Genomic DNA, 24,241 nt, shown 5'->3' with positions numbered 1-24,241 from the left:
TGTTGTTCGTGGCGTCTAAGTAAAGATGCAAAACAACTGAGGTGGTTGACATTGTTGCAGGAAGAACTGAACATAGCATCGTATTGCCGCTATTCGATTGCATTCTGTGAACCCATTAATGAAATGAATATTGGCCGAATCCTCATCAGTAAATCTATCCATACCGTTGTGTACCACTGTTAATGTACAACCAACACTGCCGGGAAAACAAACCAGAGAGAAGACCGAGCAATATCGAATGCAAGCTTGAGGACCAAAAGTAATGTAGGCCTTATTGTCGTCAACAGCAAATACCGCGAGTAAATGGAAGAAGTTTGTTTCCAGACAAACCAGCAGCGCTTACCGCCACGAATGGAGATACACTCTACGACGCCAATATATATACAGGGTGATTGACGAAGATATGCAAATATTTTAATATGTTATGGTACAAGTAAAACTAAAGAAAAAATTCGTATAAACATAGATCCGCAAATGTTTAGTTACGGAGCTACGGCTAATACAAAATTTTGCCTGAAATTTAACAACTTCGCTAATATGAAGCTATCACAAAACTGTACGACTTTAAAGTAAAGCACGATTTCGATTTATTTTGTTGCTACTGACCTGGCAAATCTAATAGAACATGTCCCAGACTTGTAGCTGCAGTAGTATTCCAGCACATCCAGAGAAGCAAATAAGTAATTTCGTAAAATTATTAATTTATTATCTATTTGGCCCAATTTGCTTTTTTAATTTCCAAACAATTACACAAAGTTTTCAACAGAAGTTGTAGAGAATATAATTTTGGAAAAATTATGGTAATAACAATAACTAAAACTGTATGAATGTGGCAGATAATCTGCATTTATTAATACCATAGCACACGTGAATTCATGTTAAACCAGAAAAAACAAGGCCCAGTGTTAAGGAAGTTGTACAGTGTACATACAATTTCACAATACATTCACAACAAATGGTCAAAAATGTCTCCACCAATTTCTGTGCATTTAGTGGCACGTGTATGAGCAGATATTGTTGCTCGTTTCAGTTTCACAGAGTTTATCTTAATTTCGTCTATTGCATTCATAATGCGAGCAAATGAAGCCTAACTTGTATTGACTTTGTCCTCATTAAATATGTCATCCATCCCCACACAAAAAAAATTATATTGGTGTTAAATTGGGCGATCTGCATGGTCACAAACTTGTAGCACCACGACCAATCTATTTATGGGGAAAATGTTCATTTAAAATTATAGTAACGGCGATGGTGAAATGTGGAGGCGTGCCGTCATGTTTAAAATACATTTTCAATCGCATAGGAAGTGGAACATCTTACAGCAAGCAGAACATTTCTTCGTGAAGGAATTGTAAGTACGTCTCGCTAGTTAGGCGTCCTGGGAAAATGAATGGTCCAATAAAGAGTGTGTCGATTGTACCATACCACACATTTATGCTAAATCGCTGCTGGAAATTGCGTTGCACTATTGCATGTGGGTTTGCTTCAGACTATACGTGCTCGTTGTATAACTTGTTTATACCATCTCGGGCAAACTGTGCCTCATCAGTAAATAAAATGTATTTGTGTAACTGCCGATTAGTATTGAACCAGTTGCACAACTCCAAGCGAAGGGGAAGGATCTCCCGGATGTAAACGATGCACTTTTTGTTTATGGTAAAGGCACAGATTATTGTACTTCAGTGTGCGCCATACCTCAGATTGTGAAATGCCTAATGGTTGAGAGATACGTCGTGTACTGGTACCCGGGCTACGTTGAACAGCATCCATAATATCCTCATCATCGTCTTCTTTCGTAAAGCAGGTCGTTTTTGGAGCATCATCTGCGACCAGCTTTGCGAAAGAAGCGGCGACACATTCTGCGCAACCCACCCATGATTTTGCACGACAATGCGCGGGCGCATACAGCGCAAGCTGTGGCTGCTCTGTTCGGTCGATGGGACTGGGAGGCACTGTACTGACCGGACTTAAGTCCTTGTGACTTTGATTTGATTCCGAAGATGAAGGAACCACCTCGTGGCATTCGCTTCAGAACTGTTCTAGAGATTCGACAGGCAGTAGACCGCTCCACTCGCACCATCAGCAGAACAGGCTCTGCGAATGGTATACTACGCCTTCCACATCGCTGTCAACGGGTTCTACACAACGCTGGTGACTACTTTGAAGGACAGTAACAGGTGCAAACATGTAACTCTTTTCTATCGGTTGTGAATAAGTAGGTGCCACTATTTAAGTTCCAACCTACGTATAAGATACGAGAAAAAGCTTTTCTCGTGTACATGCGTTAGTCATGGAGATTAGGGCAACAGCTGATCGAGGACAATTATGATATCGACGAAGCCTGGCGTCGGGAATGGGATATGTCTAACCCTGATCACCTTAACTTAGTCTCGGACCCAATCGTACGGCCCGAGGGCTTCGGTCTTCCCAGAAAATCTTGGACAACTTTAAATCGTATCCGAACAGGCTATGGTAGATGTAATTACTGGAAGCACAAATGGGGACAGACTGACTCACCCAACTGCGACTGTGGGAATCCACAAACTCTACATCATATCGCAATGGACTGCCCTACGAGGAGTTTCCCTGGCACAATACAGGAGCTGCACCTCCTGGAGGGAGATGCTTCTGGCTGGCTGAGGGACTTGGACATACAACCATGAGTCTGGTCTACTCTTTTCCTTCTGAAAAACGTATTACTAGATACTATTACTATAATTTCTATGTATTTTTGTGTATTTTGTGTTTTACTTCCTTTTTTAGATCTAATAATTGTTTGTTGTTTGTAACATTGACCATTCATTGTTTTTAACGTTGTTTGTGTTATTACTTACTTACTGCTATATTCTATTAGCCATACGAAATATATATATCCTGTAGTAGGAAAGACGTGAAATAAGTAGACTTAGGTTTGAAAATGGAAGCTTCTATCACAATCCACTGTCGTCAAGTGGGTATACGCTCAGAAATGGATGGCAGTTAAGATTTTAAGCAATCCCATGAGACCAAATGGGCAGATAACAAGAACAAAATGGTAAGCAGATGTCCGATTACTAACTCAGCCTGGAGAGTCAGAGACACACAACGAGGCTACAGTGACTAAACTTCCACTCCTACACAAAACCTGGTGTATACCACAAATGGAGCTCCACGCTTTTGGAGCTCTTTTAACTCACCTTTTTGGTAGACTTTGTGGACTACAGGTTGGATTTCATCATTTGGAATCACATCTCAACTATAGTGGTCAATTAATCGAACTGGGAGTACTGTAGCCAGAATTTACATACTTGGTGCTTCTGTCGTAAATTTTCATCGCCATGAAACAGTTCGTAATGTGGCACAAGTTTCTCCTGACGGGATATCCACAACTGTTGATATTCACCAATGATAAGATCCGCTATAGCTGTAAAAGTTTTTTATTTCCAAACAGGAAAGCACAGCTCTCTTTTGGGACCTTTGTTCGATCTTCAGTATCATCTGAAAAGTTATAAATAATGAAGACTATCCAAATTGTTAGCAGTAAAAAAAGCTAATGAGAACTTATAATACAACTTTTAAAAAAAGAACATGTACGCACATAAAATGTGAATCTATTGAAGTCGAAAAACCGAGGTTAAATTAGTGCATTCCTGGTACATGGCAGAAAAGAGAAGATCCTCTCAACTCCTGGGCTTCAATTGAATTTTCTCATGCTGAGAAATTAGAAGGAGCGATCTATTTTATTGGTAAGAACTTTCTAAAGCCGGGATTGCGTAAATATTTCTTTATTTACACTCAACCATAGCGACAGACTTTGCTGTCATCTTCAGATCTTCAAGATTTTATGTTATAAAATGTGTTAATTTTGGACCTCACGTCATGTTCTCGTGTGCTACATTTTATCTACATCACAGCTTGGTGTGAGGTCGAACTCAAAATGAACACGTTTTGTAATACAAAATTTGAAGGCCTGAAGATGACAGCAAAATCTGTCGAAACTGGTTGTTTGTAAATAAAAAATTATTTTTGCGATCTTGGCCTTAGAAAGTTTCTTCCTAGGCTTTACTTGGTTTTGGCCCTATTTGTTGATTTTTAATGGGTTTACGGAACATGCTGTAATCTGTAATACTAGTGCCTCAGTGCAGTTCATTCTAGTCTGTGAGTTCCTAGACTAGATGAAAACCGTTACAATATCTCAGAATTTGATCGTCAGTTGGGGCGGGTGGTACAGTCGTTTACGTTACGGGTATACTGCCTCTCGCGCCGGCATTTCAACTTTGGTGTGTGCTTCGGACGGGCCTGGTGTGTGTGTGTGTGTGTGTTTGTGTTTGTGTTTGTGTGTGTGTGTGTGTGTGTGTGTGTGTGTGTGTGTGTGTGTCTGTGGGTGTGTGTGTGTGTGTGTGTGTGTGTGTGTGTTCAGCACTGGCGAGTTGCAACATTTACTCAGGGGTAACATTGTGTTTTCACACATGACTACGGATGCATAGACTATATACCTACCACCTTTTTTCTTCGTTTCAGTAATTGTTAGATCACCTACGTAACTTTATGCGGATCCATATTTGGCACGCCCTTAACTCTTCTGCTAGAGGCTTTCTTCTTGTAGGCCTAGGTGTTGAAAGGGTCTTCTGTTTTACGCCATTTACCGAGGACGTACTACACTCCTGGAAATGGAAAAAAGAACACATTGACACCGCGGTGTCAGACCGACCATACTTGCTCCGGACACTGCGAGAGGGCTGTACAAGAAATGATCACACGCACGGCACAGCGGACACACCAGGAACCGCGGTGTTGGCCGTCGAATGGCGCTAGCTGCGCAGCATTTGTGCACCGCCGCCGTCAGTGTCAGCCAGTTTGCCGTGGCATACGGAGCTCCATCGCAGTCTTTAACACTGGTAGCATGCCGCGACAGCGTGGACGTGAACCGTATGTGCAGTTGACGGACTTTGAGCGAGGGCGTATAGTGGGCATGCGGGAGGCCGGGTGGACGTACCGCCGAATTGCTCAACACGTGGGGCGTGAGGTCTCCACAGTACATCGATGTTGTCGCCAGTGGTCGGCGGAAGGTGCACGTGCCCGTCGACCTGGGACCGGACCGCAGCGACGCACGGATGCACGCCAAGACCGTAGGATCCTACGCAGTGCCGTAGGGGACCGCACCGCCACTTCCCAGCAAATTAGGGACACTGTTGCTCCTCGGGTATCGGCGAGGACCATTCGCAACCGTCTCCATGAAGCTGGGCTACGGTCCCGCACACCGTTAGGCCGTCTTCCGGTCACGCCCCAACACCGTGCAGCCCGCCTCCAGTGGTGTCGCGACAGGCGTGAATGGAGGGACGAATGGAGACGTGTCGTCTTCAGCGATGAGAGTCGCTTCTGCCTTGGTGCCAATGATGGTCGTATGCGTGTTTGGCGCCGTGCAGGTGAGCGCCACAATCAGGACTGCATACGACCGAGGCACACAGGGCCAACACCCGGCGTCATGGTGTGGGGAGCGATCTCCTACACTGGCAGTACACCACTGGTGATCGTCGAGGGGACACTGAATAGTGCACGGTACATCCAAACCGTCATCGAACCCATCGTTCTACCATTCCTAGACCGGCAAGGGAACTTGATGTTCCAACAGGACAATGCACGTCCGCATGTATACCGTGCCACCCAACGTGCTCTAGAAGGTGTAAGTCAACTACCCTGGCCAGCAAGATCTCCGGATCTGTCCCCCATTGAGCATGTTTGGGACTGGATGAAGCGTCGTCTCACGCGGTCTGCACGTCCAGCACGAACGCTGGTCCAACTGAGGCGCCAGGTGGAAATGGCATGGCAAGCCGTTCCACAGGACTACATCCAGCATCTCTACGATCGTCTCCATGGGAGAATAGCAGCCTGCATTGCTGCGAAAGGTGGATATAAACTGTACTAGTGCCGACATTGTGCATGCTCTTTTGCCTGTGTCTATGTGCCTGTGGTTCTGTCAGTGTGATCATGTGATGTATCTGACCCCAGGAATGTGTCAATAAAGTTTCCCCTTCCTGGGACAATGAATTCACGGTGTTCTTATTTCAATTTCCAGGAGTGTATTATACACCAATTTAACTTTTATTATTCGACGTTTACGGAGTCCCTTTTTATGTACCCTGACGCTATTAGGTTTCGAGGGCTAGGGGTCTTTCATTTTCCAACCTATACTTCTCATGCAGCGTCTGACCCGGAGCGGGCGGCTGCAAAAGGCGTCTGTATCCCATGTTAGGGGCGGCCTCCAGAACTGCGGAAGGCAATGGAATACCACCGCAGATTATCTTCCCTGCATAATGCAGTCTCCATTTTATGCACAAAAATGGCTTCCTCTCATGTTAAATCAGTGTCCGGAGGTAAAATAGTCCCCCATTCGGATCTCCGGGGGGGACAACTTGAAAGGAGGCAAAAAATCAAAACGAGAATTGGTACCTGGAATGTCAGAACTCTGCTACAAGCAGGAAAACTAGAAAACCTTAAAAGAGAGATGGAAAAGAATCATATGGACCTCGTAGGAGTTGCTGAAGTAAGATGGAATGGACATGGAGAGTTGCAGTCAGATGAATATGTATTCTACTACTCAGGAGGAGAAATAAAAGGAATTAATGGAGTAGGAATGATTATGACAAAGGAATTGGCTAAATGTGTGGAATATGTAGAGTATGCAAATGACCGGGTTATTGGTGTAAGGCTGAAAGGAGCACAAAAAGATTTACTGATTGTCCAGGTGTATATGCCAACTTCAGAACATGATGACCAAATTGTAGAGGAAACGTACAATGTAATAGAGAGAATAATGGACGAAAATAAAAAATGCTGCAAAATAGTAATGGGAGACTGGAACGCCATTGTGGGAGAAGGGAAAGAGGGAAACATAGTAGGCAGTCATGGTCTTGGAAAGAGAAATGACAGAGGTGAATGGTTAATTGACTTCTGCAGGGAAAGGCAGTTGATAGTGGCAAACACATGGTTCAAGAACCATAAGAGGAGGCTCTACACTTGGAAATCACCAGGGGATAAATATAGAAACCAAATCGATTTTATACTGGTAGAAGAAAGATACAGGAATGGAATCAAGAAGGTGCACACATTACCAGGTGCAGATATTAATAGTGACCACAACTTACTTATGGCAGAAATAGAAATAAGAATGAAAAAACTGAAAAAGGCGACAATGGTGAAGAAATGGGATCTAGAGAAGATAAGGTCCAACAAAGAACAAATTGCAGAAATGCTGTCTCGGGACTTTCTAAACACATTACGAGACAAAGAAGCACCTGATAATGCCAACGAGTACTGGAATATGCTGAAAGAAGGAATCATTAAAGCAGGACAGCAAAATATAGGATATGTAAAAGGGAAAAGGTAAAAAAAACCATGGGTCACACAAGAAATGATTTCCAAGATGGAGGAGAGAAGAAAATTGAAAAACAAGAACACTGAAGATGCAAGAAAGATATACCGAAGGTTAAATAACGAACTGCGAAGAGAAACAGAGCAGGCTAGGAAAAAATGGCTAAAAGAGGAATGTGATGAAATTGAAGAATTGGACAGGAAAGGAAGATACGACTTACTATACAACAGAGTAAAGACTATGACATGGGAACAAAACAGAGCAGGAAGTGCTACTATGGAAAATTTGAGTAAAGACGAAGAGGTAGTGTATAAAGATCGTGACGATGTCCTCCAGAGATGGGAAGAATATATAAAAGAGCTATACGACACAAATAGCAAACCAGAAACTCTGGAACTTGAATCACACAACAGTGTAAGTGATGAAGAGAAAGGACCGACCATCATAATGGAAGAAGTAAAGTCTGCTATTGCTGCAATGAAAAATGGCAAAGCAGTAGGTACAGATACAATACCGGGAGAAATACTAAAATGCTTGAACCACAATGGAATAAGAGAAATATTGAGGTTATGTAATAAAATATATGACAGTGGTGAATGGCCTGAGGACTTTTTGACAACAGTAATGATTCCATTGCCGAAAAAACAAGGAACCAAGAAATGCAGCGAGCACAGGACAATCAGCCTCATTTCACATGCAGCCAAAGTGATGTTAAGAATAATTAATAAAAGACTTGAAAAAGTAATAGAGGAGAATCTCGGCGAGGAGCAGTTTGGCTTTAGACGGAATACGGGCACCAGAGATGCAATAGGGCTCCTACGAATCTTAGGAGAAAGGTTTATTGAAAAAGGAAGAGACCTATATATGTGCTTCATCGATTTAGAAAAGGCATTTGACAATGTGGTTTGGGACAAGCTGGCGACTATTATGAGGGAAAAGAGAGTGGACTGGAAAACCAGAAGACTTATGAACTCATTGTACCTTAATCAAATAGTTTCAGTTAAAGTGAGAGGAGAAAGTACAAACTGGATCAGACTAGGGAAAGGAGTAAGACAAGGATGCTGTTTATCACCTACTCTTTTCAACCTGTACTTGGAAAATATGATTGACCAATGCTCATTAGATGACAAAGGAGTAGAAATTGGAGGAAGAAGAGTAGGGTGCTTGAGATTTGCTGATGACATGGTCCTTCTAGCCACAGGGGAAAAAGAATTACAGGATTTGGTGGACACCATTGCAACTAACGGAAAAAAATATGGAATGAAAATTAACACAAATAAAACAAAAGTATTGGCAATAGGAGGAAATAAGGAACTAAAAATTGTGCTGAATGGAGAAAAACTAGAACAGGTGCAAAATTTTAAGTATCTTGGAAGCAGAATAGACACCGACTGGAAGTGCACCACAGAAATTAAAACAAGGATAGCAATGGCAAAAGAGGCGTTTTATAAGAAAAGGAGAATCTTCTGCAGCGGTATGGACAGAGAACTCAGAAAGAGACTCATAAAATGTCTTGTATGGAGTGTTCTTCTATATGGCGCCGAAACATGGACTATGAGGAAAAAAGACAGAGAAAGGCTGGAGGCTTTTGAGATCTGGACATGGCGGAAGATGGAAGGAATAAGTTGGATGGACAGAGTAAAAAATGAAGAGGTACTGAGAAGAGTGGGAGAGAAAAGGCAGTTACTAGATGTAATAAAGAGAAGAAAAAGAAATTGGATTGGGCATATATTAAGAAAAAATGACGGACTGATAAAAACAGTTTTAGAAGGTTATGTAGAAGGGAAAAGGAAGCGAGGAAGGAAGAGATTCCAGATACTGGATGACATGATGGACGGTACAACATACAGCAGCCTTAAGAAGGAAGCAATGGATCGCAGAAAATGGAGAGGCAAAGGACCTGCTAATATAGCAGATAACTGATGATGATGACATAGGGATTCCTCTTAAGAATTTTAGTTTTTTTAATGCTGACAATTTGGATAGGCGTCATTATTTATTTCTAACTTTGCAGACACATCTAAAGATGAGACACAGCTCCTGAAAGTGGGTTGTAAAAATAGTACAACTGTGAGAATCTTACCACTGATGAATTCCTAATTTCTAGACCATAGCGCTAACCGAGGTCTTTCGGCTGAGTTGTTTCTAATATGAGGCTAAAAAAACCGCTGTTGTTGCAGGGTTCCTGAACGCGAACCTGGCTCCGCACCTAAAGGCGCGGGTGGCGAACTACGGCCTGATGGACCAGATCGCGGCGCTGCACTGGGTGCAGCAGAACATCGCGCACTTTGGTGGCGACCCCTCCAACGTGACGCTGTTTGGCCACGGGACCGGAGCCGCCTGCATTAACTTCCTCATGACGTCGCCCACCGTAATGCCAGGTGAGTCGCAGCTGCCTACGCCCTAAACTACCAGTGTTCATACGTCAGACGTAAATCTGCGTCTATTCCACAATCATGGCGCAAGGTACGTTGAACCATTGTTAAAGATATCGCTTCCTGTTCCATTCGCGTACCGAACGAGGGAAAAATTGGCCAGGCTCCGTAGGAGCTTAATTACGTATGTAGACATTTCATCCTTACCCGGAGTCCATCATGTCGACGACTTTTGCCCGATCGACGTTGATACTGGCAAGGTACCGGTTTCGTGAATTCCAATATTAATTTTAAATTTGAACTCGGATTACTAATGACGCAAGAAATATTTTCTTTGTGTGACATAATTAAAAACTCACACTTTTCTGATTCTTTCCTTTATTTTCACTGTGAAACCTTGCTCCTTGCCAAATTTCATGGTCGATGGAAAGTACCCTATAGGTTTTAAAGGGTGAGTTTGCGGGTATCAAAATATGACTTAAACAGCCGTATCTTTAGACTACATTGACTTACGAGCTTAAATTTTTTAACCCTTCACGGGACCATGTAGCTTAGTATGTGAAATTAATTTCAACTGAATACGTCTACTTGTGCCTCAGAAAAAGACATCTTAACAGAGTGACGGAAAGAGAGAAATTCGGGTAACAAATGACTAATTTTTTGTTACTACAAATTAACACTTTCGGAATTTTTCTTACATCTGTTCTGCGAAACCTTGATTCATGCCCAAATTCGTGAGTCTAGGTTAACGGGACACATCCTACGAGTTTTGATGGTTGAGTATCAAAATAAGTGACATAAATGACCGCACCTTTCGACTGGGTTGACTTAAAAGCTTACGTTTATTACACCGCCAATGGATTATCGCCTTACTGTGTGACATAAATTTGAACGTCATACGTCTACCCGTTCTTAAAAAAATATGGGCCTTATCAGCCGGACCGACTGACGAACGCACCGACAGGGAGAGGCAGACAATAAAATGATCTTGTAAGAGTTTCGTTTTTACAGACTGACCTATGGAACCGTAAAAATGATTGTTTATACGACTACGTATTCGTCGTAATCTTTCATTATCGCTGCGGGAGACATACTATTGTGACGGCATAATGTTCGCACAGCTTCCTTGGAATACACTTGCCCTAAATTTGCACAGCAATGTCTCGCGAGTACTGCCTCCTCCTTCCAATGATTCTCTTTTTGTTACACTTTCGTATGAGCTCCACCACCTGTTACTACCATAACAGCACCTCTCTGAAATCATTGGATGTCAGTCGTCCCTATCTGAGGATTCCAAACACTGGAGCAATGCTCTAGAATTAATCGCATTAGCATTTTGCATGCGACAGTCTTTACAGATGCATTCAGTTCTCCGATCAACCTTACAAAAAATCTGTCTTCCATTTGCCTTCCATAATTCACATTTAATGTGATCGTATCATTTCATATTTATTCCTACTGTTTTGTGTTGTGATATTCCGTCCGGAGACTGGTTTGATACAATTCTCCACGTTACTCTATCCTGCGCGAGTCTCTTCATCTGCGAATAGCTACTTCAACTTACATATTCCTGAACCTGCTTGCTGTTTTCAAATGGCTCTGAGCACTATGCGACTTGACTTCTGAGGTCATCAGTCGCCTAGAACTTCGAACTACTTAAACCTAACTAACCTATGGACATCACACACATCCATGCCCGAGGCAGGATTCGAACCTGCAACCGTAGCGGAAGCTCGGCTCCAGACTGTAGCGCCTAGAGCCGCACGGCCACTCCGACCGGCTGCTTGCTGTATTCATCTCTTGGTCTCCCTCTACGATTTTTACAGCCCCCCCATACCTCACTTCTCTCCAATAGTAAATTGGTGATCCCTTGATGTCTCGGAATTTGTCCTATCAACCGATCCCTTCGTTTTTTCAAGTTGTGCAACAAATTTCTTGTCTCACCGATTCTGTCCAGTACCTCCTCATTAGTTATTTGGTCGACCCATCGAATCTTCAGCATTCTTCTGTGGCACCACATTTCAAAAGCTTCTACTCTTATTATCTAGACCGTTTATCATCCATATTCCAATTCCGTACAAGACCTCAGTCCAGACAAATACTTTCAGAAACGACTTCGGAACATGTTCGACGTTAACATATTGCCACTCTACATTGTACATTTTTCCTCCTTCGGCCGTTATTAGTTATTTTCGTGCCCAAGTGTCACGTTTCCTAATCTCATTCCCTGAGCATCACCTGATTTAATTCGACGGCATTCCATTATCCTTGTTTTGCTTTTGTTGATGTTCATCTTATATCCTCCGTTCAAGACGCTGTCCATTCCGTTCAGTTGTTCCTCGAAGTCCGTCTCTGACAGAATTACAATGTTATCTGCAAAAAATAGTTCAAATGGCTCTGAGCACTATGGGACTTATCATCTGAGGTCATCAGTCCCCTAGAACTTAGAACTATTTAAATCTAACTAACCTAAGGACATGACTCACATCCATGCCCGAGGCAGGATTCGAACCTGCGAAGGTAGCGGTCGCGCGGTTCCAGACTGAAGCGCCTAGAACCGCTCGGCCACAGTGGCCGGCTGTCGTGTGCAAAACTCAAATTTTTTATTTCTTCTCCCCGTCCACTTAAATTCCTGCACCAGATTCTTCTTTGGCGTCCTTTACTGCTTGTTCAGTGTACAAATTGAATAACATTAGGGATGGGCTACAACCCTGTGTCACTCTCCTTTCAACCACTGCTTCCCTTTCACGCTCCTCGACTCTTATAACTGTCGTCTTGTTTCTGTAAATATCCTTTCGCTCCCTGTATTCTACCCCTTCTACCCTCAGTATTTCAAAGCGACTATTCCAGTCAACATAGTTAAAAGCTGTCTATAAGTCTACAAATGCTGTTTGACTTCCCTTAATCTATATCCTAAGAAAAGTCGTAGCATCAGTATTGCCTCTCGTGTTCCTACATTTATCTGCAATCCAAACTGAACTTTTCCGAGGTTCGCTTCTACCAGTTTTTCCATTCCTCTGTAAAGAAGTCTTTTTAATATTTTTGAGCCATGACTTCTTAAACTGATAGTTCGGTAATACTCACACCTGTCAGCACGAGCTGTTTTTGAATTGGGATGATTATATTATTCTTGAAGTCTGTCTCATACATCTTGCACACCACATGGAAGAGTTTTGTCTGCCAAAGCTATCAGTAGTTGTGACAGAATATCGTCTACCCCCGGGGCCTTGTTTCGGCTTAAGTCTTTCAGTGCTCTTCCAAATTCTTCTCACATTGTCGTATCTCCCATCTCATTTACATCTATTTCCATTTCTGTAATATTGATTTCAAGTTGATCCACCTGGTATAGATCCTCCATATACTCCTGCCAAATTTAAGCTTTTCCTTCTTTTCTTACTATTATCACTAAATACTGTGTGGTTATAATTAAAAGTGCAGTTACTCACAGAGGTCCATTGTGGCTGTAATGATTGTACGGCAGTAAACTTGGTAGATATTCTAATGCATTAATGCATAACGATTTATGCGGAAAAAATCTGTTTCAATTTTAGCCACCAAATGGAAATCTGACGCTGTGAATGCAAGAAAGACGAATAGAAATGTCGCCGCATGTAATGGATTAATAACGGGATGTTGGTAGAAAAGGTAAAAGAAGTGTGAAAAGTGTAATGATGGTTTTTATTATTAAGTGCCACCTACAGAGTAAGTTCAATATGAGCACCGGAGAGGTCGATGGGGTGCTGTATAATGCCAAAATTGCATCTGGTGGCCAAAATTGAAACTATTTTTTTTTCTCCGTAAATCGGTTCCACATTAACGTATTAGCGTATCCAGCAAGTTTTGTTGCCATACGATAATTGCAGCCCTCACTGATCCTGTGTGAGTAGTTGCACTTTAATTATAAGTACCCGATACTTCCACAGTTTGATGTTCTCAAGTTTTTCACCACTAATCTTGCAATTTGATATTGTCGTTTTCTACCTCTTTCTGGAAGGCATTGTATTACCCACATTTAAAGAGAGCTGTCATTCAGTAGAAGGATGGTAATTTTGTCCAAGCTTTTTTGCAGCTACTAACGCCCGTCCAAGGACGATACGATCCTGTAAACTACAGTATCGTATTACAGTGCTGGTGATTCTAAGAAACCATTTATTTATTTTGAAAGCATTAGAATTCCTGTTACGCTTCCTTGGGACACATCCGTTATTGGATTCGTTTCTGTAGAACTTTCTCGCCGTCCAGTATAGCGTAATGGGTTCTGTTAGTCAAATATTCCTCAGGCCGTTCTCGTATTGGCGAATGGACTGCGTATTATCGTATTTTGATTAGTATTCGACACTGATGTATGGTTTCGAACGGCTTCACGAAATCGCACTAGACGGTATACGTGTCTTCACCTGCCTCTCTTGTATGCAGGACGTCGTTTATGGATAAAGCAGGTTGTCTTTCAAACGAGTGGTACGATGTATGACTACATCATGACGACTATAAAGACTCGTTACATATTAACATATCCTAGCATCGAGGCCCGTTTACCATTAGACATTATAGTTCACTCACAAGTACAGCCGCTTTACTCGTTTCTGCACAGTTTCCATTGCAGGTGGCAATTTCCGACTGTGTTGTGCAACTTAGTGGGAACTAGCACTGTCGACCAGGATTACAACTGAAATCGAGTTACAATGCCTCTATCGAACTGTCGGTTTCAGCCACTTCCACATCTCCCAGTAGCAATCAATCTTTTTTTCAGGTCCCGTTAAGTGAATAGATACGCTCATTGCATCTCGGAACACGATTTCAAACGCCCTCCACGTCTCTGGTGTTTGTGCAAACACTGTGAACTAACTCTATCTTCCGCTTCTTTTGTGATAAACACATAGGGTGGTTTACAGTAGCCATATTCCATCGTGTTCGGTCTCCCGCTCGTTTCTTCTGCTTGATACTTCCACTTGTTACCAGATACCGTCTTTAGGCCGTGTTAATGTAGCAGTGACGACTAAAATTAAATACGCAGCCCTAGTTTTTGTAACATTTTTGCCAAGTCTGTTTGGAAACATGTGGTACCAGATACTCCCTGAGGGACGAAAGTGATCATAGCCGCGTAAAATGATTGTTTCTTTAAGTTCCACCCTTCTTAAACTAGCAACCATCAAAAAAGACTCGCTGAATGATACAAATTGTCATTCCGAGACGAGATACGCCGAGTGCAATGCGTTTTATTACAAATCATAATCATCAAAAATATCACAGACTCTGAATTCTCTTAATAAGATTATAATGTTGAGTGTTGGCAAAATGGCATGGTGCGCTGTCTTGTTGAAATTGTGGCACAGCATACAGCTGCAGCATGTCTACGTACGTTGTTGCATTAACTGTAGTTTCCGCGAAGGACAAAGGGCCTACATCATGCAAACAAGTCAGTTACGCGCTTGCGCAAACGGTACCAACTGCCGCAAGGAAACACAAAAGTCTGTTTAAGTTACCGTACATATACAAGGGAGACAATAAATACATCAATTGTGTCTCAACCTGTTACATTTTTATTATTATATGTTTTAACCCGGGCACTCTATATTATGAAATTGATTTGCATTTGACTGCTTTGACGTAACGATGTTCCTTGGCCTTTTTCTCATATAAATATTTTTGTAAAGTCACTCACAAGAAATAACACGGGATACTGGACCACTGGTTATTTTATTTATTCGTCAAGGTTATTACATAGACTGGCATGGTCTCGAGTCATAGAATAAGCTGATAATCCCACTAATTCTCTATCATTTCCAAGCTACTCTTTCTATTCAGAAACGATAAAACAATCATCGGAGTAAATCCTATACGGCTCCGCCACTTGTAGGACTTATCAGAAAAAAGACATTGTTTCAGGCGTTGCTTTCTAACCTGGATTCAACTCTCCCACTATTGTTTTCCAAAATTACTTGCTAATGATCGTAAAACACCCATGACGGACCACACTCGTTCTTATATCCCACAGAATATTGTTAACCAAGACCAGAATAAAATACATCACCGTGCTCGGTGTGCTAACTCAGGATTAACTCCTTTGAAAAGCCTTACACAGACAATCAAAAAAGAGAAAGCAGCAGTATTTTGATTCTTTACAGTATTAGTAATAATAACAGCGTCAAATTTAGTGGCGTGACCTGATTTCTTCATCTTCTTCTTCTTCTTATGGCGCAGAGCCCTGGCGTTGACGTCCGACAACATCTGTGGTCCGTGTTAGATGTTGTTAGATGACTGTACCATCGCCTCACCTCTCGCAACCGGCGTAAATAAACATTTTAACTTCAGTTAATGTACATTAGAAGACCAGAATGGAAGAACGAGCCGAGTATGTCCTGGGTAGAGTTTAGGACGTAAAAGAAGGGAACTAGCCTTTCGGTTTATGTGGCAACTTCAAAGACATTTGAATTAAAACAGGTTTACTTTGGTACATAAGAGATGAACACATGTCCTTAAGGTTTAGGTATGTGTGCTCATCTTTTATATACCAAAGTAAACCTGTTGTTTCTAAAAATAACGTGCTCCCACTATTATTTACTGATGTTATTACAAGATGATTATCTTACATTTGGAATTTCGTGGGGCGCCAATATTTTTCTTGATTTATGACCAATCTTGAGCTTGATGTCCTGCAAAATATGGTACTGACATAAACGCAATCACTGGAAAGTCCCCCAAAAGCGCCAATTTTGCTTATTGACGGACCCATCCAAATGAAAGTGGGCTTCGGCGCTAAACCAGACCATAATGCGCACACTGATTGTCATCGTGAAACTATGCTCTCCTAAATTACGTACTTCTACGGGGAGGAAACGTGGCGCAGCATCAAACGCCTGGAGAAGCTGCGTGTTAAGAAGGCTAATTTATTAAGTCCTTTAGACTTTCTGTTATGCTGCCGTGAAGAGAAGACTATTCCACGTTTTGCCTACGTGAGCCACCATATTAACACTGCTGCTGCCAAGAGAATATTTCGTCGTGCCAGCTTCGCGCTGTTGCGAGAGAGGATACATCATACTAGAAAGCAGTAGCATACAAACCGACGCGACCTCATCGTGAAACTATGCACTCCTATATTACGTACTTCCACGGATAGGAAACGTGGCGCAGCATCAAAGGCCTGGGGAGGCCGTTGGGATATTCGGAGTCACCCTCGGCTTTGGATTGGGAATGGATTGATGCAGCCACAGTAGCACAACAAATGTCATCACAGAGGACAACCACGGAAAGGCAGAAAGGGAAATTCGGCCAGATTTCACAGCAACATCATGGAGCAGAGTGGAAAACAACAGAACGCCCCGTTATCAACACGACGAAAGAAAAATCGACGCGGTTGCCATATCGGCTCTCAAGAAGGGACTTAATAATGCACGGTCGCCGCAGAGTATCCCTTTTGCTGACATAAGTGGCGTGGAACATGCAGTTCATAAGATGCCCAGTGAAACTGCAGAAGAAATTCGCCAGGTTATGAGTCGCATTCTTTCTAAATCCAAGCCGCCGACTTCGAACATGACGAGAGCTGAGCGAATGGTCTTCGTGAACTCCGCAACGATCCACATCTCGTAGTCCTGTCAGCTGACAAAGGCAATGCAGCCGTCATTCTGGAACGAGCCGACTATAACGCGAAGATTCGGTTGATGCTGGAGGAGGAGACATATCAAAAACTATGAAAGGACCAAACTTCAAGAATAATGAGGAATACGTGGAAGCCTCTCAAGATGACTTGACTGGAAGAGAATGTCATCAAAAATCTCCTCCCTCGGGTACCTCGACCACATACATTGTATGGCCTTCTAAAGGTTCACAGGAAGAACACTCTACGTCCCATCGTGAGCACCATGGCATCGCCAACTTGACAGACTCGCGGAGCATTAGGTCAACATCGTTACCCTGCACGTTGGTCACTGTGTGCACCACATCAAGAATACAGCCGACTTCATCAGTCGAATGAAATGCATGCGTCTTGGAGAAGGGGATATTATGTTCAGCTTTGATGTAGTGTCATTGTTCATGCGCTTTCTCATTAAAGACTCTATACATCTGCTCTCCTACTTATTTGATGACAGTGTTGTGGATTTATTCAAGCATACTCTGACATCATCGTATTTCTTGTATGATGGAGAATATTTCAACCAGCGGACGGCGTTGCTATGGGAAGCCCATTAGCACCAGTTGTAGCCAATCTGTTCATGGAGTACTTAAAAACATCACCGTGGACACGGCTCCTGAAAAGCCTAGTTGCTTTTATCCTTACGTCGATGACACGATCGTTGTCTGGTCTCATGGACGTCAAAAAGTGGGAGAGTTCTTGGACCACATCAACAACATCCATGACAACATTAAGTTCACGATGGAGATAGAGACATATGGTGCCTTGTCGTTCCTTGATGTCGTCGTCCGCCGCAAAGCAAATGGTTGTCTCAGCCACAGCGTTTACCGAAAACCCACCCACACATACCAATATCTGCACGCTAACAGCTATCACCATTCTACTACTAGTCCTCGGCACTACAGCCCTTGTAGGGCCTTGGCCTCCCGGGCAACCTCCGCCTACTCTTCTCTGCTGGCTACCTTGGCTTTCCATCTACTCACTCACATCCTTCTCAAGTGCTCTTCCACGTTGTCTAGCCATCTGGTCCTTGGTCTGCCCCTTATACGAAGTCCACCAGGTTTTCCTTTGAAAGCTTTCTTGACTGTGCTATTCTCCATCATTCTTTCTACGTGTCCCATCCAACGTAGTCTGTTACTATTCATATCAGTCACGATATCTGGTTTGTTGTACAACTCTCTGATCTCCACATTATTTCTGATTCTTCAAAAATTCGTATCATTCACTGGCCCATAGACTCTCCTAAGTATTATCCTTCCCCATCTCAGCAACAACTCCTCATCATTTTGTGTCATAGTCCAGGTCTCTGAATCATACAACACCACAGGTCTAACTACTGTACGATACACCGTGAGCTTCAGATTCCTAGTAAGGCTCCTTGCTTTAAACACTTTAACCAGTGCAAAATAGCTTCTGTTACCAGCTGCAATCCTTGCATGTATTTCTTCTCTCACATCATTATTCTCAGTTACCAGTGACCCAAGAAATTTAAAGCTCTCACAGCATTCATATTCTTTTCCATTAAAAGTTATGCTTCTTTTTCCTTCAATATATCTTTTCCTAGAAGTTACCATATACTTGATCTTTGATTGATTAATGGTTAGCTCCATCTCCGCATCACATCTTTCCACTTTTTCAAGCTTCTCTTCCAGGTCCTGTTTCCTCCTGGATAACAAATCAATATCATCCGCATATGCAAGCTCCTGAGTTACTCTATTAAACAGTTTTCCCCCAGGGTTGTTGCTTTGTGTCTTTCGCATTACACTCTCCAAGGCGACATTAAACAGAATAGTGGAGAGCACATCACCCTGCCGCAGCCTTTCGTTACATTCAGATGTCTTTGGAAAAGTGCCCTCGATCTTTACTTTGCATACTGTTCTTCTCAAAGTCACTTGAACCAATCTTATCAATTTGTTAGGGACTCCTGCCTCTTCCAATGCCTTCCAAAGTTGATCTCTTTTGATACTATCATAAGCTTGTTTGAAGTCGATGAACAGCTGGTGGACGTCGATGTTGCACAGTCGATGAACAGCTGGTGGACGTCGATGTTGCACTCATAACATTTTTCAAGGATCTGTCTGAAAGGGAAAATCTGGTCTGTTTCTTCACAGAAAACTGCTCTGGGTTGGAATCCTTTCCTTATATCTCTAACCCCCATATAGAATTTCCTTGTTTCTTGAGCAGTATTTCTCACTTATAACTCATCATGCGATTTCTTTTCCTACTTGAGAATTGAAGTCCCCCATAACCACCTTAACATCATGTTTTGCCATCCTTGCTATTTCCTGCTCCAGTTGCTCATAGAATACATCTTTTTCCACCGTTTCTGCATCTTCTGTTGGTGCATTTGTACATTTGAAGTATATATTGAAGAAACGGGCTTTCATTCGTAATACGCAGATTCTTTCGCTAACAGGCTTAAAGTTCAATGTGGCAGCCTTTTGAGAATTATCAACCAGAAAACCTTTGCCTCCATATCCTCTGCTTCCACAGCTGTAAAACAGTATGCGTGTCCCAGATGCTAATATTGAACTTTCTTTCCATTTCACTTCTTGTACTACCGCCATCGTCACATTATATTTCTTCATGTCCTTTTTCAGGTTCTGTAGTCCTTCAGGCTTGTTCAGTGTTCTCGCATTCCACGTTACTAAATACCAATTCGTGTGCCGTTTCTGTTGCCAAGGCCGTTTACCCATTACATTTATCCGGCTTTCTTTGTCCTTTGGTTCCGTAACAAGCTCTCTTTTTCCGGGGTTAGCTTCACGCCCAACCCCCATCTTGGAGGACTTGGATTTTTTTAGGGTTCACTCCCCTAGGAGGGTTGGCTTTTCTCCTGACACCCCCCCCCCCCCATGTTGCGTGACACACTTCATCTTCTCACCACCCGTCGTAGAAAAGCTCTGTTCTGAAGACCTTAATGCATCGAGTCGAAGCCATCTCAGATTCTGAAAATTTGCCGAAGGAACTGAGCCGCTTAAGGAAAGTATTAAGGAAAGTATTCAAGGAAATCGGTTACAACTACTGCCAGATTTCGCAAGCAATCTTTCCGAAAATACGTAAGCGGAAAGACTCGCAGAATTTAGCGTTCTTGCCGTTCTGTGGCTCAATACAGGAAAGATAAGCCGGCCCCTGGAGAGGCATAAAATCTATTCGACAACGCTTGAGGCCTGTGAAAGTCGACGTAAGCCTCAGAACGCCAGGAGTATATAAAATATCATGTGGGTGTGGACGGTTCTGTATCGGATAGACTGTGCGTACCATTGAACAGCGCTGTGTAGAACACGAGAGATGTTTTTGTATACGGTACCCAGAGAAATCAGCGGTAGCAGAGCATTAATTAGAAAACGGTCATCGTATTGCATTCGACGAGACATCTACATTCACACGGACTAAAGTTTTTGGGATAGCATAATAAAAGACGCCATCGAAATAACAACATTAGAGTAGACAACATTCCATTAGAACTACTGATGGCCTTGGGAGAGCCAGTCATGACAAAACTCTACCATCGGGTGAGCAAGATGTATCAGACAGGCGAAATACCCACAGACTTCAATAAGAATATAATAATTCCAATCCCAAAGAAAGCAGGTGTTGACAGATGTGGAAATTACCGAACTATCAGTTTAATAAGTCACAGCTGAAAAATACTAACGCGAATTCTTTACAGACGAATAAAAAACTGGTAGAAGCGGACCTCGGGGAAGATCAGTTTGGATTCCGCAGAAATGTTGGAACACGTGAGGCAATACTAACCTTACGACTTATCTTAGAAGAAAGATTAAGAAAAGGCAAACCTACGTTTCTAGCATTTGTAGACTTAGAGAAAGCTTTTGACAACGTTAACTGGAATACTCTCTTTCAAATTCTGAAGGTGGCAGGGGTAAAATACAGGGAGCGAAAGGCTATTTATAACTTGTACAGAAACCAGATGGCAGTTATAACAGTTGAGGGGCATGAAAGGGAAGCCGTGGTTGGGAAGGGAGTGAGACAGGGTTGTAGCCTTTCTCCGATGTTATTCAATCTGTATATTGAGCAAGCAGTAAAGGAAACAAAAGAAAAATTCGGAGTAGGTATTAAAATTCATGGAGAAGAAGTAAAATCTTTGAGGTTCGCCGATGACATTGTAATTCTGTCAGAAACAGCAAAGGACTTGGAAGAGCAGTTGAACGGAATGGACAGTGTCTTGAAAGGAGGATATAAGATGAACATCAACAAAAGCAAAACGAGGATAATGGAATGTAGTCAAATTAAATCGGGTGATGCTGAGGGGATTAGATTAGGAAATGAGACACTTAAAGTAGTAAAGGAGTTTTGCTATTTAGGGAGTAAATAACTGATGATGGTCGAAGTAGAGAGGATATAAAATGTAGACTGGCAATGGCAAGGAAATCGTTTCTGAAAAAGAGAAATTTGTTAACATCGAGTATTGATTTAAGTGTCAGGAAGTCGTTTCTGAAAGTATTTGTATGGAGTGTAGCCATGTATGGAAGTGAAACATGGACGATAACCAGTTTGGACAAGAAGAGAATAGAAGCTTTCGAAATGTGGTGCTACAGAAGAATGCTGAAGATAAGGTGAGTAGATCACGTAACTAATGAGGAGGTGTTGAATAGGATTGGGGAGAAGAGAAGTTTGTGGCACAACTTGACTAGAAGAAGGGATCGGTTGGCAGTACATGTTTTGAGGCATCAAGGGATCACAAATTTAGCATTGGAGGGCACCGTGGAGGGTAAAAATCGTAGAGGGAGACCAAGAGATCAATACACTAAGCAGATTCAGAAGGATGTAGGTTGCAGTAGGTACTGGGAGATGATGAAGCTTGCACAGGATAGAGTAGCATGGAGAGCTGCATCAAACCAGCCTCAGGACTGAAGACCACAACAAGAACAACAACATCGAAATAAAAATGTGTGACAATACGCTCAATAAAGGCGGCGGCCAGCAGCTAAGCACAGCGCCGAACCCGGCCATCAAAAGGTTGAAGCGGGCACGTGGGCCGCAACACGTAAACATTACCATATATGGTGCCGAAGCGGGTACCAGTGACGTCACGGAAGGCAGCGCGCCTATATAAGGACGGCAGCAGCAACCAGAAGACAGTCACCACTTGACAATGGCCGAGGAGTACTCGGCCGAAAGCTCGTGGATTTCAAGCCACTTGGCGTGGCAAGAAGCCCGAGAAACCTTTATTTGGAAAATGTTCGTAATTAACAAACTGAATAATTCCTTGAGATTTCTTTCATTGGCACATACCTCGTTTTTGCCAGTAACTGTAAGGCGTTTTGTATGTTCTGCGTTTTTCGGAATAAAATATTTATTTTAATTGATAAAACGAAGGAACCTAAAAATATTTTGCAATAATTGTGTGACTCTTACTTAGACAATAAATAAAAAATATTGTTCATGTTTTTTATATAATTTTGCCAAAACAAAAAATTAACTTGAGATCCGCTTATTGCTTTTTATTTGCCATTTATTTCCACTCTACAAATGTACATCATTATAGCTATAGTGCGAAGCTTGCTTCGCTTTTCCTACATTCACTTCAAAATTTTTACCATGTTCATCAGTAGTGACAATTAAAGACGACCAACGTCAGAGAATATTCACGATTGTGCTTACTTCCTTAGGCGATGCCCAATGAAACTTAAGTCTCTGATTCGTCAGCGGCGTTTGTATTACAGTTATTGCTGATGCTACCACCCACTAAGGGACTCAAAAATTTCAATGGCTACAGTTACAGGTTTAAGAAGTTATCATGGTTACGAAGTGCAGATATGTTTTGTTCAGCGGTCAGCCTTCGCCGGACTAAATCCGGTAACGAATCCCATGGTAGTCACGCTGTGTGTGTGCGCGACAGCCTCTACTGTATTGTTTGGAAGCACGTCCACGCGAGATTGGTGTCGCTCTCCTCCCTGACGGTGGGTTTCAGTGCACGAACGGCAAACATTTGAGCTGTAGTTCTTCAAGCGTGAGCAAGGCTCGCGATTGGAGCTTGAAAGCGTTTTCAATTTTCTCTTTATTTGCCTTTCTGTGTATTTCACTGTCGGGCACTCGCTGGGGATTTGCATTAGAGTAAATACATATCGTCCTCCGGGAGGCACGACAGGCCCTGCTCGTTCCCCGAACATGAGCAACAACGGTAAGGGCAAATATTTTGGAGCGGGGGATTCCACGTTTCTGCGTTTCACGAGGCCGCGGCAGATAAACATTTTTTCAGATATCTTTTTTACACTTTGTCGAGTATTGGCGTTGATGTACATAATGTATTTTGTTAATTAATAAAGAGGCATGTTGACAGATGACAAAAACGGTGGTAAGAACATTCGTTTCTCATATGTCGTCGTCAAGGAGATCGCCAGAGATCGAACACAAGCACGAATAGTGCAAAAAGAGGGAAAGAAATGGACTCTGTCGTTATCGGTGTAAACATTCTGAGATTCGCCGTTATCGATTTAGTGAAAACACGTAAAACTTGTGTTGTGGATGGCCGTACTCGGATTTTAAGATGGCCGTACTCGGATTTTAATCCCTCTCTTCCTGAACGCGAGGCTAATGCCTGAATCACTGCACCATCAAACTAGGCTTTGTATAATCGACTAGAGGCATTGCTAGGTAAGCGAGTAACATGGTTCGGTGGCTTTTATGGCACGAATCGAAGAGATAGTAAAACAGATCAAGGGGTTCAGACAAGGAACTGCAAATCTTGAGCTAGGAGAGAAAAATACCACGAAAGAAGTTGTTTTATGCACGAGTGGCAGCCTCAGTAGCACATCTGCAGGAAGTCGCCTCATTTGTGAAAAATAGTCTGCACAGAACATACCGTTACACTTCGTTTATAGGGAAACAGTGAGGGGGATATATTACTCAGTTATTTGGAGA

At 42.5% G+C, this 24,241-nt stretch overlaps 1 protein-coding gene across 1 annotated transcript in view; it reads left to right on the top strand.

Moving 5' to 3' along the window:
* Positions 1-9,518: 9,518 nt before the first annotated feature.
* Positions 9,519-24,241, top strand: part of LOC124775219 (neuroligin-2-like) — a gene marked incomplete at both ends in the record, with an annotated part of 253,190 nt that continues 238,467 nt past the window's right edge. The window contains one exon of the mRNA XM_047250057.1: positions 9,519-9,732. Within this exon, the coding sequence (XP_047106013.1) occupies positions 9,519-9,732 (214 nt within the window). The remainder of the gene's footprint in view (positions 9,733-24,241) is intronic.

The sequence above is a fragment of the Schistocerca piceifrons genome, chromosome 2, assembly GCF_021461385.2.
Source record: "Schistocerca piceifrons isolate TAMUIC-IGC-003096 chromosome 2, iqSchPice1.1, whole genome shotgun sequence".
Taxonomy (NCBI): domain Eukaryota; kingdom Metazoa; phylum Arthropoda; class Insecta; order Orthoptera; family Acrididae; genus Schistocerca; species Schistocerca piceifrons.
This window is presented reverse-complemented; position numbering and strand designations above follow the sequence as displayed.